General features: G+C 43.2%; 1 protein-coding gene and 1 long non-coding RNA gene across 2 annotated transcripts in view; both read right to left on the minus strand.

Annotated features, from left to right (window-relative positions):
- PPM1H (protein phosphatase, Mg2+/Mn2+ dependent 1H) overlaps window positions 1-17279 on the minus strand; it is a 1465797-nt gene that overhangs the window by 271550 nt on the left and 1176968 nt on the right. Inside the window, exon 2 of the mRNA XM_050748428.1 lies at window positions 15803-16193. Within this exon, the coding sequence (XP_050604385.1) occupies window positions 15803-16047 (245 nt within the window). The 5' untranslated portion in view covers window positions 16048-16193. The remainder of the gene's footprint in view (window positions 1-15802; window positions 16194-17279) is intronic.
- On the minus strand, window positions 1372-15514 carry LOC126930881 (uncharacterized). Its single transcript, XR_007717696.1, has 2 exons — window positions 15234-15514; window positions 1372-4563 (listed from the first exon to the last, which is right to left on the minus strand). It is a non-coding gene; the product is annotated as an uncharacterized LOC126930881 (long non-coding RNA).

Consider the following 17279-nt stretch of genomic DNA (forward strand, 5'->3'; position numbering starts at 1 on the left):
AAGGCAACAAAATAAAACTATTAAAAGACAGTTTTTCAACAAGAAACAGAACATCAGGGACGTTAAAATAATGTTCCTGAGGAAGGTGCTACACATCTGAAACCCAAACAATGATCTTGACACTCATCTGAGCATAGCTTGCTGGTAACTCAGGTGATACAAAATCCAAACCTGTGGGCAGAGAGTCCCATTTGTGGTCTAGGCTCTTTGAAGACCTGGGAAGGTAGCAATAGGAGATCTAACCTGTTTTAAATATTGGGGGGTGGAGGTGGGGGAGAAGCTAATGACAAACATTGTGGGCAAGAAGTACTCAAGATTCACAAAGGTTAATTCCTTTGCTTTTGGCTGAAATGTTATCAGTTTCGATATGATTTTTCACTACACCTTCGTGCTGATTAGGAGACACGATGTATCCGGTTAATTTTTTTTAATAGGAGTAACTTAATGCTTATTTAATACAGCTTGTTGGACAAAATTTTTCACAAGGAATTCATCCAAGAAAAAAATAATAATAAAAGGGCTCGTGATGTTGAGAAGGTTGGGAACCAGGACTTGAGGAATTTACAGCACAAGTCCTCATGGAGCCCAGAACCAGAGACGAATCACATCGGGTGGTCCCTCTGAGGATGGCAAGGCAGGTGGCAGGGCTTCAGGTGGTGTGCAAGGGGCAAAAGGGCAGCGTGGCCAGGTAGTCTCTGTCAGCACTAAACTGATGACAGGGAAATGGGGAGAAGAGGACAGGCAGGACTTCAAGTATGGGCCCATGTGATTCCCAGCTGAACACCAAGATTAAAAAAAAAAATACATAAATAAACACCAGCTGCTACAGTCAGAGCTGCCAATTCTTCTCTTCTTCCCATTTGCTGCTGCACTGAGTCACCAGCCCAGTTCTGGACACCTGGTTCTAACAACAGAGCAGCATGGTCCTCTGTGGCATAGCCTCATTGTTGATAATCACAGGGAGAGATGCCAAGAGGGCATCTAATCTCACTCTTTGGCTCCACTCCAAACCATACCTTATGGGCAAACACTGTCCTAAAAGGCCAATAAAATTATTGTTTGTCCCAAACGTATCTTTTAGAGTCCATTGTCATAGGTTCCTTATTTACAACAAAATACTATAGCTATTTCCTCTTTTATATTACAAAAAATCCTCTTTTTAAAATTGCTTTTTGTTGAGACAGGGTCTCACTCTGTCACCGAAGCTGGAGTGTGGTAGCAGGATCACAGCTCACTGCCGCCTTGACCTGCCTGGTTCAGGTGATCCTCCCACCTCAGCCTCCCAAGTAGCTGAGACCACAGGTGCACACCACCATACCTGACTGTTTGTTTGTTTGTTTTGGTGGAGACTGGGTCTTGCTATGTTGTTCAGGCTGGTCTTGAACTCCTAATCTCAAGCAATCCACCTGCATTGGCCTCCCGAAATGCTGGGATTATAGGCATGAGTCATGGCACCCGGCATCAGAAAAAAAAAAAAAAAGAAGTAAAAACTCTTAATAGTCCCTTCTTTATTAATATCAGTTTGGTTTTCCATTCCTGCTTTCACTGACACCCTGTTATGGGCTGTTCACAGTCACTGTACCTTACAATTTGCTTCCTACTGAACATTTACACTCCATCTTTTATTTTTACCGGCTGTAACATATTTTGTCAACAATCACCTTTTCAAAAAGGCATATAGTGACTATTAGTACACCACAGCAGACCACTTAAATATAGAAACTCAATAATCTATAGCATTTTTATTTATTTTATTTATTTATTTATTTATTTTTTGAGACAGAGTCTCACTCTATTGCCCAGGCTGGGGTGAAGTAGAGTGATCCCAGCTCACTGCAGCCTCTACCTCCCAGGTTCAAGTAATTCTCCTGCCTCAGCCTCCCGAGTAGTTGGGATTACAGGCACCTGCTACTACACTCGGCTAGTTTTTGTATTTTTGGTAGAGATGGGGTTTTGCCATGTTGGCCAGGCTGGTCTCAAACTCCTGACCTCAGGTGATCCACCCGCTTCAGCATCCCAAAGTGCTAGGATTACAGGCGTGAGTCACCACGCCCGTTCATATTTTTATTTAAAAAAAAAAAATCAGTTTATCACAAGATTTTTTTCCTTCCTATACTTATATGAAAAAGATCACAGGTAAAGATGTACCATTTTTTAATAGCTTAAATGTGTATTTATCAACTTCCTGAAAGTACAGTGGAGCACAAAAGCCACTTTGGTCCTCTCAGCTGGGCAAGTAATTGGTCTGTCTGCCCAGAACCCTGGGATGATTAATTACACCATGCATTCAGCAAGGCTCCATTAGGCCTGGCTTCTGCAAGCCAGCAATGTAGATGCACACACTCAAGACGGCCACCCCAAGAGACCACACTGCCAAAGACGAAGATATGAATGCTAACTGAATGCTGTCACACTTGTTGGCCCCTAAGTTCACTAACTTGAAAAATTTCCATTAAAACTTGACTCTGAAGCAAACTTGGCCACTCACAATCCCAGCTACCTGGAGGCTCAGGTGGGAAGATCACTTGAGCCCATAGGGTGATATGATTGTGCCTGTGAACAGCTACTGCACTACAGCCAGGGTAACACAGTGAGACGCCATCTCTAAAACAAACAAGCAAACAAAAACCTGACTCTGCTTAAGTAAAACTTAGGTAACAAACCTCCCAAATTAAATTTTAAAGGGGACTCACATAAAACCTCACTTACGATTTGAGTCCCATTACTCAGAATTCCTAAGTACATTTCCTTACTTCTAAGTAGCTACTGATGTTAAAACACATGCTGTATTTATTAACTTTAGAAAAAAGAAACATCACTACATAAAATGTACAGATTGGTTTTTAAGACATACAGGCTTTCCAAAAACATTAAAATATTTTAAAATAGCAGTGTAGTCCAAAAATATAGTAATTTTGACAAGGTTTTGACTATTATACTTAGGAATGCACATATAGTAAGGAAGTATAATTTTAAGAGACTACTATATTCAATATAACTATTTTAAAGTACTGTTAAATGTATCCTTTTGTGCAAAACTTGATGTGCCAACATGCCTTTATTTAATATAAAGCCTCTTGAAAATTAGTTTCCTTTGAGCAATAAAACACATTTAATTCACTTATGTGGCATTTTGTTTACGGGGATAGGATTTTTTTTTTTTTTTTTTTTTTAAATAATTTCACACAATGAATGGTCAGGTTTAATGATTCAGTGATGGTCACCAGGGTCATGGGACAGCCTGCGATTCTAAAGTAACTTGATTTCTCTCTGGAGTTCATTTTCTTCTTTTATTGAACATAGACAACAGATGCTTACCTTTAAGCATTACAGACCAGGGCCTTAATAATCATCCAGAGCTACAGAGATGGAAGTTGGTGTTCCCTTATTCTTTCTCCTAAATATGAGAGCATAAAGTCCACAGAAAGAAAATACAGCTAGGCAGTTAAATTTTACAGCCGTTTAGAGAAAACTAAGTCAGAAATAGTATAACAAAGGAAGCACTATGGATTCATGTTTCAGAGGACCCAGCTGATCTGATCACACCAGAAAAAGAGCAGCTGAGCAGGTACTCTGCTTTCCCTAGGTTGTCTAGTGGACAATCTCTACTTCAGACGTATGGAAAACACAGTGATGTCCTGATTCATCATGATTACTTTTCAGGTAACACATTCTGAAGTCTTTGTTGAAGAGTACACTTCAGGGAGCATTCCTGCCTGGCCACCGGCTGAAAACAGGAATGATTCAAGTTTTTGGCAGATTTCCTAATTTAATTAAATGGGAGCATAGCAAAGAGATACTTTTAAATTTGACCCCATGTGAAGCTCAGCTATGTGGATGCTAAGTTATGGGAAGGTTATCAATTGAGCGAGCAATTGCAGGGGCCACTGTTATAAAACCGAAGTCTGAGGTGGTCCCTTCCATGCACAAGGACCCAATTGCTGCTATTTTTCTCAACTGAGGATGTCAAAGTCACTCAAACTTATTTTTTTTATTTTCTATGGAAAAGAACTTAAAAGCATAAATTAAGGCCACTGCACTAAAAAAAAAAAAAAAAAAAAAAAAAAAAACAAGCTTAGAGATAACTCAAGGATGGACTGATGGACAGATAAATGGGTACACAGACAGGTAAATGATAAAGCAAATCTAACAAAATGTGAATTACAGAAGCTAGATGGCGGGTATATACGTGTTAAGTCTACAATGGTTTCGACTTTTCTGCATGTTTGAAAATTTTTTTTTCTTTTTTTTTCTTTAACAAGACGGAGTCTCACTCTTGTTCCCCAGGCTGGGGTACAATGGCGCGATTTCGGCTCACAGCAACTTCCGCCTCCCGGGTTCAAGCGATTCTCCTGCCTCAGCCTCCCGAGTAGCTGGGATTACAGGTGTATACCACCAAGTCCGGCTGATTTTTGTATTTTAAGTAGTGACGAGGTTTCACCACGTTGGCCAGGCTGGTCTCGAGCTCCTGACCTCAGCTGATTCGCCCACCTCGGCCTCCCAAAGTGCTGGTATTACAGGTGTGAGTCACTGCGCCTGGCTGAAAATTTTCATGGTAAAATGCTGGGGGAAAAAATAATTCCGAGTTATAATCACAATAAAGGAGGCAGCAGGCCCCACTGTGAAAAACCTCAGCCCTGAGGGCAAACACTTGGTTCCTGGCCTAACTCCAGGAACTCACAGAGTTTAGAACTGGAAAGGGCATTGGCAATCCTCTAGGGCAGGTAAAATACATGATTTTATGAGTCCATGAAAATTTAGAAAAATAGAAACAATATCATACCTTTTTCATAAAACTAAAAGTATTTGATTTAAAAACTGTTGTTTTGCTGAGGTTATATGCCTCTATGATTCTGGTTTTAAAACTCCTTTATTTCATGAAACACTGGTGATGGTAGATGACAGATTTGATTATGTCCACGCTTGGCAAAATAAAAAGTTAATAACCTCATGTCAGTCTTCTCAACATTTTTGAAATGATAAAAGGTTACAAAATAAAAATTCTGAGAAGTACCAATGCAGTTCAATGACCCCATTTTGTAAGAAGAAACTGAGGCCCAGAGTGGGATTAAGTGGGGGCAGTAACCAGCTCGACAACTGTAGGCAGTCACCAACTCAAAGGGTCAAAAAGATGACTCACTTAATCACAGCTGGGATGCCTATCCAAGGAATAAATCCCAGGTTACACATACAGGGATGGAAGCCCCTTGTAAGAATCACCCAGCCGGGCGCGGTGGCCCTTGTAAGACTTTCAGGCGGGCGGATCACATCGAGCTGACTTTTCAGTGCTGTAGTCCCAGCCTCGGGATTGGTCTTCTGAACCCGGGAGGCGGAGCTTGCAGTGAGCCGAATCGCGCCATACTCTGGGCTGTCAGTCTCAGCATTTAGAGTGAATTTCTTACAGAAATAAGTTTCTGAATTTTGATGTTAGTCCTTCAATCATGCTTGCACAAACATAGGTAAACAGTGACATAATACAAGCACATAAGGAAATGTGAATTTACTACATTCGAGACTATCATCCACTGGTCTTATTTTTTCTAAGCTTTTCTCATAGCCAAATTGCCGGCACAGAATTTTATGTAGAATATTCTGAAAAAACAGAATACATTTTCTTTGTAAGCTAATATTCAGGGAAACCCGAGATGACATTTGATAACAATACAAGCAGCAGACTACAAAACGTGAGATTTCAACTGGTTCAAGAAATGCAATTAGCCGGGTGTGGTGGCTCACGCCTGCACTCCCAGTGCTTTGGAAGGCAAAGGCAGGTGGATCGCTTGAACCCAGGAGTTCAAGACCAGCCTAGCCAACATGTCAAAACCCCATCTCTATCATACAAAAAATTAGCCAGGTGTGGTGGTGCGTGCCTGTGGCCACAGCTACTAGGGAGGCAGAGGCACAGGAATTGCTTGAACCCAGGAGGCAGAGGCTGCATTGAACCTGGATCACACCACTGTACTCCAGTCTGGGTGACAGAGCAACATTCAGACTCTGTCTCAAAGGAAATGCACTCAATAAACCTGCATTTAAACTACAAAAATAATATAAGTAGATGAATATCAGATTAAAACCATGTCTAATAAAGGGAAAAAGGTAAATATCTTAGACTAATTAAAAAAGGGGAAACTATAGAAGTTGAACTTTTGTTTTATAAAATAAACACCCATTCACCAAATATGTCTGTCATTACCCTACCTGCTTAGACAAATGAGATGAGGAAAAGAAATAAAAATAACAGCGAGCAGGTGGGGTGCAGTGACTCACACCTGCAATCCCAGCATTTTGGGAGGCCAAGGTGGGTGGATCTCTTGAGGCCAGGAGTTCAAGACCAGTCTGGGCAACATGAGGAAACTCATCCCTACTAAAAATACAAAAATTAGCCAGGTGTGGTGGGACGTGCCTGTAGTCACAGCTACTCGGAAGGCTGAGGCATGAGAATTGCTGGAACTGGGGAGGCAGGTGTTGTAGTGAGCCAAGATCGTGCCACTGCACTCCAACCTGGGTGACAGAGCGAGACTATCTCAAAAAACAAACAAAAATGAGCAGAGCTCTGGTATGTCATACTAGCCAGGTTTATACCCCTGTGACCAAAGAGCGACATCATCTTATATTAATATGTAATACTTATTTATTGGTACAAATCTTCAAGCCATATTTAGTTCCAAAGCTGGCCTGAGTCTTTATCCCTTCTATGGCATTTTTGGGACAGTTTTGAATTCCTAGCCTAGACAGCTCCCCAAGGGCTGCAAGGCAGGGCAGCAGGCATATTCAGACACAATCACTATTTGCCTGTTGACACATTTGTCTATTTGGTCATTTCATCTGTCTTCTAATATGTGCCTGAAACAAAGAAGGTACTCAAATATCTGTTGACTAAGTTACCTATAGTAGTAGAATCTTCTAAACTATCTGCCCAGCCCTAACTACCACCACCTCCCTGTTTAAAGAACTGCCCATTCTCAGGAGTGGGTCCTGGCAGCCATATTTATGATCACCTATGTCAAAGGTGGACATCTGAGACAAACTGAACCAATTGGAGTCTCTCCCCCAAAAATTCAAAATTGGAATTGAGGCCACAGTTGATGTGGTCTGGTTGCTTGTTGGTGGCATGGAGAAGTCACCTGTGCCCTGGTGAAAGACTGAAAGTATGGCCACTTTGTTGCTGGCTAGCTTTCCAGTTCAGGGTTCCAGTCCCTTGTAAAATCCAAGTTATTCCTATACTTGGGTTCTATAAGACAGTTGGTATCTAATTACCATTTCTTTCCCCGCCCCCCATGCCCCGAAGTTAGCTCAAAGGCATTTCTATGACTTGCAACTAAGGACTGTAAGTAGCTAAAAGGAGTAGGATGGTTATTCTAGTACTTTACATGTTCTAAGCCTGATATGAAATAGAAGCCATAGAGGAGAAATTAGGTATGACCACCCAAATATTAAATTTTGCATTGCAAAGAAAAAAAAATGAAGTTAAAAAATGAACATGTTAGAAAATATATTACAACATGATAGGCCAAGGGTGAATAGCCTTAAAATATAAAGAGCACTTATAAATATGAAACATTATTTCAACAGAAAAATGAATATAAACAGGAAAATCATAAAAAGATCTCTAAATAGGTTGGGTGCAGTGACTCATTCCTGTAATCCCAGCACTTTGAGAGGCCGAGGTGTGCAGATCATCTGAGGTCAGGAGTTGGAGACCAGCCTGACCAACATGGAGAAACCCCATCTCTACTAAAAATACAAAATTAGCTGGGCATGGTGGCGCATGCCTGTAATCCCAGCTACTCAGGAGGCAGAGGCAGGAATTGCTTGAACCCAGGAGGCAGAGGTTGCAGTGAGCCAAGATGACGCCATTGCATTCCAGCCTGGGGGACAGAGCAAGACTCTGTCTCAAAAAAAAAAAAAAAAAAAAAGATATTTACATGGCTAATATCTGTGACATATAAATATATACATCTGTTTATTCATTTTCTTCAATAATCAAACACAGATTACAATGAAGTATACATCATCTATCAGATCACTGGCAAATATTAAAAGGCTTAATACTAAAGTGGTAGATACTGCTGGCTGCAGTGTGAATTGATACAACGAATCTGATAGGTATCACAGTTGTGAATGTGCATAGCTTCTACCCAAGCTTTCCATGTCTAGAAGTTAATCATAAGGAAACAACTGGATGAGCTGAAAAAAACACATGAAGATATTCACTAAAAGCCTAAAAGTAAATCTAAATGTTCAATGGGAGATTCATGAATGAGAAGCCCTTCAGTGGAATATTACCCAGTCAACATAATAAGAATATATGGGCCGGGTACGGTGGCTCAAGCCTGTAATCCCAGCACTTTGGGAGGCCGAGACGGGCGGATCACAAGGTCAGGAGATGGAGACCATCCTGGCTAACACGGTGAAACCCCATCTCTACTAAAAAATACAAAAAACTAGCCAGGCGAGGTGGCGGGTGCCTGTAGTCCCAGCTACTCGGGAGGCTGAGGCAGGAGAATGGCGTAAACCCGGGAGGCGGAGCTTGCAGTGAGCTGAGATCCGGCCACTGCACCCCAGCCTGGGCGACAGAGCAAGACTCCGTCTCAATAAATAAATAAATAAATAAATAAACAATATATGTTGGAGGCCGGGTGTGGTAGCTCACACCTGTCATCCTGCACTTTGGGAGGCTGAGGCAAGAGGATCACCTGAGGTCAGGAGTTTGAGACCGGTGTGGCCAACATGATGAAACCCCATCTCTACCAAAAATACAAAAAATTACCTGGGTGTGGTCATGGGCACCTGTAATCCTAGCTTCTCGGGAGGCTGAGGCAGGAGAATCACTTGAACCCAGGAGGCGGAGGTTGCAGTAAGCCAAGATCGCGTCACTGTACTCCAGCCTGGGCAACAAGAGTGAAACTCCGTCTCAAAAAAAAAAAAAAAAAAGAAAAGAAAAGAAAAAAGAATGTATGTTGGAGAGGGGTCCATTATATATTCTTAAGTGAAGGAGACATGTTAAAAGACATGTAAACATATGATCAGCTTTTATTTTTTAAAAAACATCTATATAAGAAATCAGAGAGACCTAATCTAAAATATAAATAGTGGCTAATGAATTATCAAACATTTTTCATACCTTTTACTAGGTTATGTTTGATAATTTACTAATTATCAAACATTTTCATACCTTTCATGTTCTTCATACCTTTTACTAGTCTGTATTATCTGAATTTCCTATAATGAGTATCTTATGGTTAAAAATGTTTTAAGTATTTCATTAGACACAGTGAAAACCCACCAAAGGTGGGAGTTCCACAGAACTGGACATGAATCCAGGATCTGCCACTTAAAAAGCTTTGTTACTTTGAGCAAATTACTTACCTACATTGCATTCATCTCATTAAATCCTTACACGTAAAGTGCTTAGTACAGAACCTACACACAGGACTAGCTCAACAAATGACTATTGCATTTAGCAATTTTCAATGCCTCTAATAAAGTATAAATAGGAATGATCCCATCACTATGTGGTATATGGGAGATGGGCCAAACAAATCAAATGCTATACCATTCTTAAGCTAATAATTTGCAAAGTATCTACTGTAGTACCAAAGTGGAAAGCTAGGGAAAACCACTTATCTGAAAAAACAGCATGGGAAAGGCTCCTCAACTCTTTGCCATAACATTATGTTGTATAATTAGGTTCAATCCTGCTTCTTTTGCACCATAATTAAGGGCATCTGCTCTCCTTACATGGTTAGTAGGAAACACAGTCAATTATGGAAGGTCACAGAAGTAATGCAGATAAATCAGAATGAAAATCATAGTTAAATAACTGCAGTACCATCTACTCTCTTCCCCTTCTCCCCCATCTGCAAGGATGACAAAGATTCTGTCCTCCACCAAACTTTACTCAGGCCTCTCTTCTCTGCTAGGCCACAACATTGGCCCCAGTCCTGTTCCTTAAGCAAGAATCCTGTTAAGTCAGGCTAGTAAGAATCCCCCAAACTTGATATCTGCTCAAGTTCCTCATTCCCCACCTTTGATGTATAAGTCTTTGGTCTGCTTTCAGCAAGAATCCTGCTAGGTCAGTTTAGTTTGGTTTAATGTCCCTGCTGAGTAACTTTCCATTCCACTGACCCCTCACACTCTGCTCTTTGCCTACAAGTACCAGCTGTCAATGCTGTATTGAGCTGGGTTGTTCTCCTATATTGCAACAGACTTGAGTAAAGTCTTCCCTAGCACTGTAACAAGTGTCAGAATAATTTTTTTTCTCTAACAGCAGGTAAGGTCTTGGGCCTTCAGGTACAAAGCTAATCACAAGCTGGTTGGAAAAAACAAGTTTGCTTCCCTAATGTGACTTAAAGGCTCCAAATACTGAGATTCAAAATTACCCAGAAGCATTAAGTCATTAAAATCAAAACAAAACCCCTGGTGCTGGTCCCTTTGAACCTTAATAGTCAATTTCATTTTAATTTAATTTCAAAGGAAGTACAAAAGGGGGAAGGTTATGCTATAACATTTTCTTGAGGATTATGACTATGTCTCATTATATTATGAACCCAGCATGGGACCAGTGCTGGACACATAGTAGGACTGCAATGATTTCATCAATTGAGAGAAATAATGGAAGCAGATGAATGATTATTTCCTGAAAAATGATAGCATAAATTCAAGGGGGCAAGCTAATTAATCCTCCCTTTAAATTAGGCAAATCACAGAACTATAAATGCACCAGAGTTTATTTCTACCAAACACTGAAAATTAAAAACAACTTTCTTGAACATTAATGTATTTTTAGAAAACAATTCCAGTATGCAGTTTTAAATTTTCAACGAGTACTGCTGTAACCTTAATTAAAAGCACTGTATAGTGGGCTCATATCAGAGATGTGGATGTCTACCTAAACTGGGACTGAAACATATAGTAAACACCCCCCTGCATGGTTAAACCCTTTGCCTGAAGCATCACCAGTCCTTGAAAGAAGCTGATGCATTTCCCTAAGAAAAGAGACATCCCCAGGAGCTCCACCTAAGGGGGATGATTTCTTTATAATGTTATATCTGAAATATGAAGGAACGCTTAGCTGTCTGCTTTAAAATAGGAAATTAATACTTTTTGTAAGTCACCAGAAAGGTAGCTGAAATAGCTCAGGCTACTCTGGACTTCTAACTCATCTGCAAATACCCTCACCCACTTCTTTTTATCCTTACACAAGAGTAGAGAACCTCGAGTTTCTTCAGTTGCAAAAGTCAAACAGGAAGTTTCCAAGCAGGAGTTCTGCAAAGAGGTATCAGTAAGAGGGGCAGGTAAGTCAGGAAGGGTTAGAAGGGAAAAAGAAAGGCCAGGGGATTTCCGAGCTTTGGGGCAAGAAAGAAATAGTGGGTTTTGTGTCATCACCACCACCCAGCCAACTAATGCCATTTATTGGTAATAAGCAATTAGTGCCAATGACCCGAGGAGACAGACAGCCTGCAGAGTCCAAAACAAATCCAAATACTTGTAGGCTGTTGGCTGGATTTAAATAAGGTTATTTCATCAAAAATTTCATAATTTTCAACTCTGTGAGACATACACTTGTATGATATACATTTAACAGATGCTCTCAAAGTGGCTTTTTGTTTGTACTTATGTCCAGGGGTACTTTTATAAGAAATAGGAAAAAAATAATAATTATAGCTATAACCTAAGTAAAATTAGCTATACTTATGTATTCTTTCTGTACAAGTAAAGAAATGTATCACTGATAAAAACCTGAATATGATGCATTAACATACAGAATACTCTTGCTCAAAACCACAGCACACTCTTTGGCATTCCCTACGGCTGTAGTTTCAGGCACAAATTCCATGTCTGCTGGCATCTCTAAAACCAACTGTTCATCAACAGGATAAAAATTGGGCAAACAGGTAAAAAAAGAAAAAAAGCCAAAATGGGTTCCTAACCCATTACAAAAATGAACCAACCTCCACGTGGGTGGTATTTAAGAGAAAGGAAGTAGCTGCCCCATGGTCTCTGGGTCAGACTGTTGCTCCCCAAGGGCTTTATCAAATGAGCAGACCAAACAGGCTCAGTCACTGATTTCAAAGCCAAACTTAAAACTTGCTAATGCATGTTTTTAGAAAGATTTTAGCTTAGTAGATGTTATCTATAACTACAATGCTTTACAGAGCTTTACAACCTTGCAAATACCCCTTAGCCAAGTGGCTAAACTTTTCAGCTATAATGGGAAGCTTTTCAAGAGCTGGGAAATTCCATCTAGGACAATGCCAATGAATACTGAAATGAACAAGCATCTTCAGTTTCTGCAACCTCAAGTCTAGCAGGGATTGCTTACGGCTAATTCTCTAGTTCTATAACCTATAGAGTCTCTCTTCTTGAAAGGGATTAACAGTAAGTGGCAAAAGATTAGACCATTTCTTCTTAATTTTTCTACCATCTCAAAGGGTCAGTCATCAACATTAACTCATTGACCAAAAGATGTCAATTTTTCCTCCCAAGGAAGGCTTGGAACGTGACTCACCTTCTAGAGAGATAAACAGATCACTTCTGATTCAGGCATTAGCTCCTTAGTGCAGTTCTTATCACCACAATTTGAGCAATATTCCTACCTATTCAACCCCTCTTGGGTACCTTCTAGAACAAAGAGAAGACAATTTTCTTCTGCCAGTAAATCCTGTAGGAAAGGGCAGCATTACTGGTGGCAGCTTCTGATCACAGCCACAGTCCCTACTTGTCTTTCTCTTTCCTTCCCTATTTCAGCCATTTTGATCATTCAGGATGCATTTTTGCAGGAAGATAAACAGTTCAAGATATAAGGAAGTGGTACAGTATAACATCTGACAGGGATAAAGGTGAGGAGAGATGGCCAAGACTTTAGTGGCTATTCCTGGGTACAGATGAATACATCATAACTTAATCCACTGTAGACAATGAGTTTAGTGTTGTGAGCTCTGGAGTCAGACTGCCTGGGTTCACACACAGGCTTCACCCTGGGCAAGCTGCTTAATCACTCAGTGCCTCTGTGTTCTCAACTATAATATGGAAACGATAGTGCCTACTTCATTGGGCTTTTGTGAAAATCAGATAATATAAAACAGTATTAGCACTAAAGAGTAAGCATTAACTATGTTAGCTATTACTAATAGTATATATTTAAGAAGAATGAGGTAATTCTGTGTTTACTTGTGAATACTGTCAATGACACAGTGTTTTGTGAAAATGCTACAGACTAATATGCTTAGTATGAGTCTATTTTGAGAAAAAAATAAAAACGCATGATATGTATTTATGAGGGCATCCAAAGAAGTCTGAAAGCCAAATATCACCCAAACACTGAACCCTCATTACTCCTAGGGAGTAAGCCAGGGCTGGGGAAGAGGGGCTGACCTTTTTTTTTTTTTTTTTTTTTTTTTTTAATAGGTCTTTGCTTGAATTATCACACATGTAATTGCTTTTGCCACTAACTTTAAAATTTGTAACATTTTACGGTGGCCTTCCTAGCCGTCAAGTTGAATATCTCTCATGATTTATTCTAGGAAAAAGATAAACTCTTTAGGGATAAGGAAATGGAGGTCCAGAGAGGATGGGGGGAGCCCTCTAAGCACTCTCTCCTGCGTGTGTCATTGCATCCTGTGCCTACCATAGGCATGCAAACATTCTGCAATTCGTTCTTTCCTTTCCCTCATGCTTATCTGAGGCTTTCCGTTTACTGTCCAAACGGCTTCCACCTTCAGTGTTTCAGTATCTCCTTTCCTATCTCTCACAACTTTCTCACCATTGCCTGTTTTTCCTTCTCGCCTTGACAAGCGCCCTCGCCCTGGGAAACTCACGGGAGTGGGGACAGATCGGCAGTGGGGGAGTGGGGGCGTTTGGCAGGCACAAAGACCCCCACCTACACAATTACAGGACGGTGTATGCCTCCAAGTTGCTTTCTGTCTCGTAAAGGGTCCAAATGGGCTTTTTTTTTTTTTTTTGAGACTGGGTTTTGCTCTTGTTGCCCAGGCTGGAGTGCAATGAGGTGATCTTGGCTCACTGCCATCTCTGCCTCAGGGGTTCAAGCGATTCTCCCGTCTCAGCCTCCCGAGTAGCTGGGATTACGGGCTTGCGCCACCACGCCCAGCTAATTTTTGTAGTTTAAGTAGAGACAGGGTTTCTCCATGTTATTCAAGCTGGTCTCGAACTCCCGACCTTAGGTGATCCGCCCGCCTCGGCCTCCCAAAGTGCTGGGATTACAGGCGTGAACCACCACGCCCGGCCCAAATGGGCTTTTAAATAACGTTTTTATTTCAGTTAAGAAACAGTGTTTGGTATGTTTGGCAGGCACTTTTTTCTCCTTTAGGTCTTTCCTTACACAGGTGTTTATTTTTGCTTTGGCTTTCTCTTGGAAATTACAATGCTATTTTGTACCTTCGCCACCCACAACGTTCTCTTCCACGCTCATCTTTTATGAAGTGTTAATTTTTACTGTCTGAGCTCCCATCAAGCGCATTTCTGCCTCCTCACTTTCACACTCCAATCGTCTAGCCCCATTTATACGTTTTCCATTTCAGCCCATGGAGAAACGCGTTTATAGGATGATGAGAGAAGGAAAGGAAAATTAGAGATAATAAGCAGAGTAGATTCCAAGCAGTCTCTCCCACCGGAATCCTCAGCGTCGGGAACCAAGCCTGCTCGGGGGTATCCAGGCCACCAGAACAGGGTCAGCATCAAGGCGCCCAGGCGTTGGAAGAGCTGATTGGTTCCCGGACGAACCAATCAAGCAGCGAGGCCGTGCACGGATAGGGGTGGGCCAAAATTACCGAGGGGATGGGGTTAAAGGAAAAGGCGCAGGTGTGCCAGGCACCAGGTTTTGCGTGCACGTTTGCACCCCCCGGTTCATTAATAACCCCGAATTCTATTCTAAATGTGTCCTAGTTTTCCCGTTTCCTACAACTGAGGTAGTAGACAGAAGGGAAAACGTCACTTATCTTACCATTCATAAGATGGTTATTAATAGTTAATGGAAAAGTGGCCATGGAGCTGGGGGAAGGGCAATAAAATCCTCCACCTCTCCTTTCCCGGTTCCACTCCAGATCGTCAACCTGACTCAGTCGGTTCCTGAAATAGCTGATCAGTCAAAAGCAAGCTTAATCACCAAAGCGGATTACCAAAATGTTATATTAGACAGTTGGAATAAGTTTCCCCCTCCCCAAGGGCTGAGGGAAATAGTACTGGCATTTACCGAACGCGCAGCATTTTACTACCTGCTAAAGGAGAAGCGAAGGAACTCGCGGGCTGAAAGTGAGAAACTGAGACCTTCGGAAATGTACAACCACGCACTCAGACACGGCCACCTCCCGGAATCGGACACAAGCTCCCAGGCGCAGTGACATCTCCTCTAAGCCTCCACCCCACAAACTCTGCATCACGCGGGGACGCCAACTATATTTTGGGAGGGTGGGGATACAGATAGCAGATTTTCCTAATGTGTTTCAAACTTCAGCAGAGCTTTTCTGCCCTTTTTTTCCCCCAAGTGACAGAGACCCCGGATTCACAGACCTGTCTCACCTTAGCTTTCCCACGGTCCAGCGCTGCCACCCACCCCTCCACCACCCATACCGGGGCTGGAGACGCCGCGTCCTTGGGTTGGGGGAAGAGGGAGTGGGGAGAAGAGGGAAATAGCCAGTGTAAGTAAAGAGCTCCCCGCCGAGGCCTGGACGCCGGCAGCTAGTGGAGAGCCCTGAGGCCGAGAAGCAGGGAGAGAAGAGGGCTGGAACCGTGCGGGGAAGGGCCGCGAGGAGAGCAGGGGCGCCGCCGGTGTCGCTGCACTCACTCTGCGTAGCCAGTGGCCCAGGGCAGCCTCCGAGTCTCCTTGAGGATGAGGATGGGGCGGGCGATGTGATCGGCGCTGCACTCCACCTCGTCCTGAGACAGCCCCAGGAACTCTGGCCGCCCGTAGGGGAAACGCAGGGGCAGGTCCGAGCCTCCGCAGCCGCCGCCGCCGTGCTCGGAGCCTGAGCTGCCAGCCATGATGCCGCCCATGAAATTGGCCACGGCAGATTTCACTCGAGTGAGCATATTACTCCGGCGCCCGACTGCAGCGGTGCGAGCAGGAGGCGGCGGGGGCCGGGCGAGGCGCAGCGCGGGGCATGCAGGCTGCGGTGGGCGCCTGGCGCACTGGGAGCCGGGCCGCTGGGACGCGCCGCGCGCGGCTCCCAGAGCCTAGTGCTGCAGGGGGCCGGGCCCCGGCCTCTCGTGCTCCGTGCCGCGGCGGCAGCCGCCTCCCCACGCTACACTTCCGCAACGGAGCGGCATGGAGCGGGCCGGCGGGGGGAGTCACCGCGCGCTCCAGTAGCGACCAGGCAGCTGCAGTTGCAGCAGGTCCCTTCCCCGCCCCCTGCACTCGGCTCCGGCGTGCGCGGAACTGAGCCCACCCGGCGAGCCCGCGGAGCCGCCGAGGCTGCTGCCACGGCTACCGCTGCCGAGTCATGTGATAATCAGGCTGCAAGGGCTCAGGCTGCTGCGGTGGCCGTTGGTTAGCCCCTCCCCTGCCGGCCCGAGCGAGACTCGCACCGGGATCGTGACCTCCTGGGGGAGGGGGAGACCGGCTGGGTCTGTACCTGCCGGAGGGAATGGGGGCGCTGTGAGCTGGAGGCGGTACAGGTGTTAGGGGCTGTCACGTGGAGCCGGGCAGCCGGGAAAAGCGTTGAAGAATCCACTCCTGAGGAATGCTGCCTTCACCCTCCAGAAAGGAAACTTTGGGAGCAGGAGGGGAAAGGGGAGACAGGTGCAATCAGGGTGGGACGCTTCTAAGTCCTGCCGTGGAAACCAGCAGTCACTGGGTGTAAGAGACTTTTCAGGGCTTAAAAATAAACAAGCCTACACGGATTGCATGAGGATTATTAAAAGTTTTTCCCTAAGTATTTGTCGATTTACTTTTCTTTTTATTACCACTGTATGCATCACTATCTATGAAGCAAATCTTATTTTGAACCCAGAATAAGCTTAATATACAAGAAAAAAGATCTCTTGAGAAATCAGACGCTGGTCTGAGGGCAGTGGTATTTACAACTAATTGATCACAGCCAGTTACAGATTTCTTTGTTCCTTCTCCACTCCCGCTGCTTCACTTGACTAGCCTAAAAGAAAAAGAAACAGGGACTGTTAGTACTTAATTGTTAAATAAATTTATACAAGTCCTCCAACGTAGCAACAAAGGTATCTTTTCAAAGTTACCTTGTTTACTATCTAGACAAATAAATGCATTTTCCTCCAACATAGAAACAGAAGTATCTTTTCAAAGCTTACCT

Source organism: Macaca thibetana, chromosome 11 (genome assembly GCF_024542745.1).
Source record: "Macaca thibetana thibetana isolate TM-01 chromosome 11, ASM2454274v1, whole genome shotgun sequence".
Classification (NCBI taxonomy): Eukaryota; Metazoa; Chordata; class Mammalia; order Primates; family Cercopithecidae; genus Macaca; species Macaca thibetana.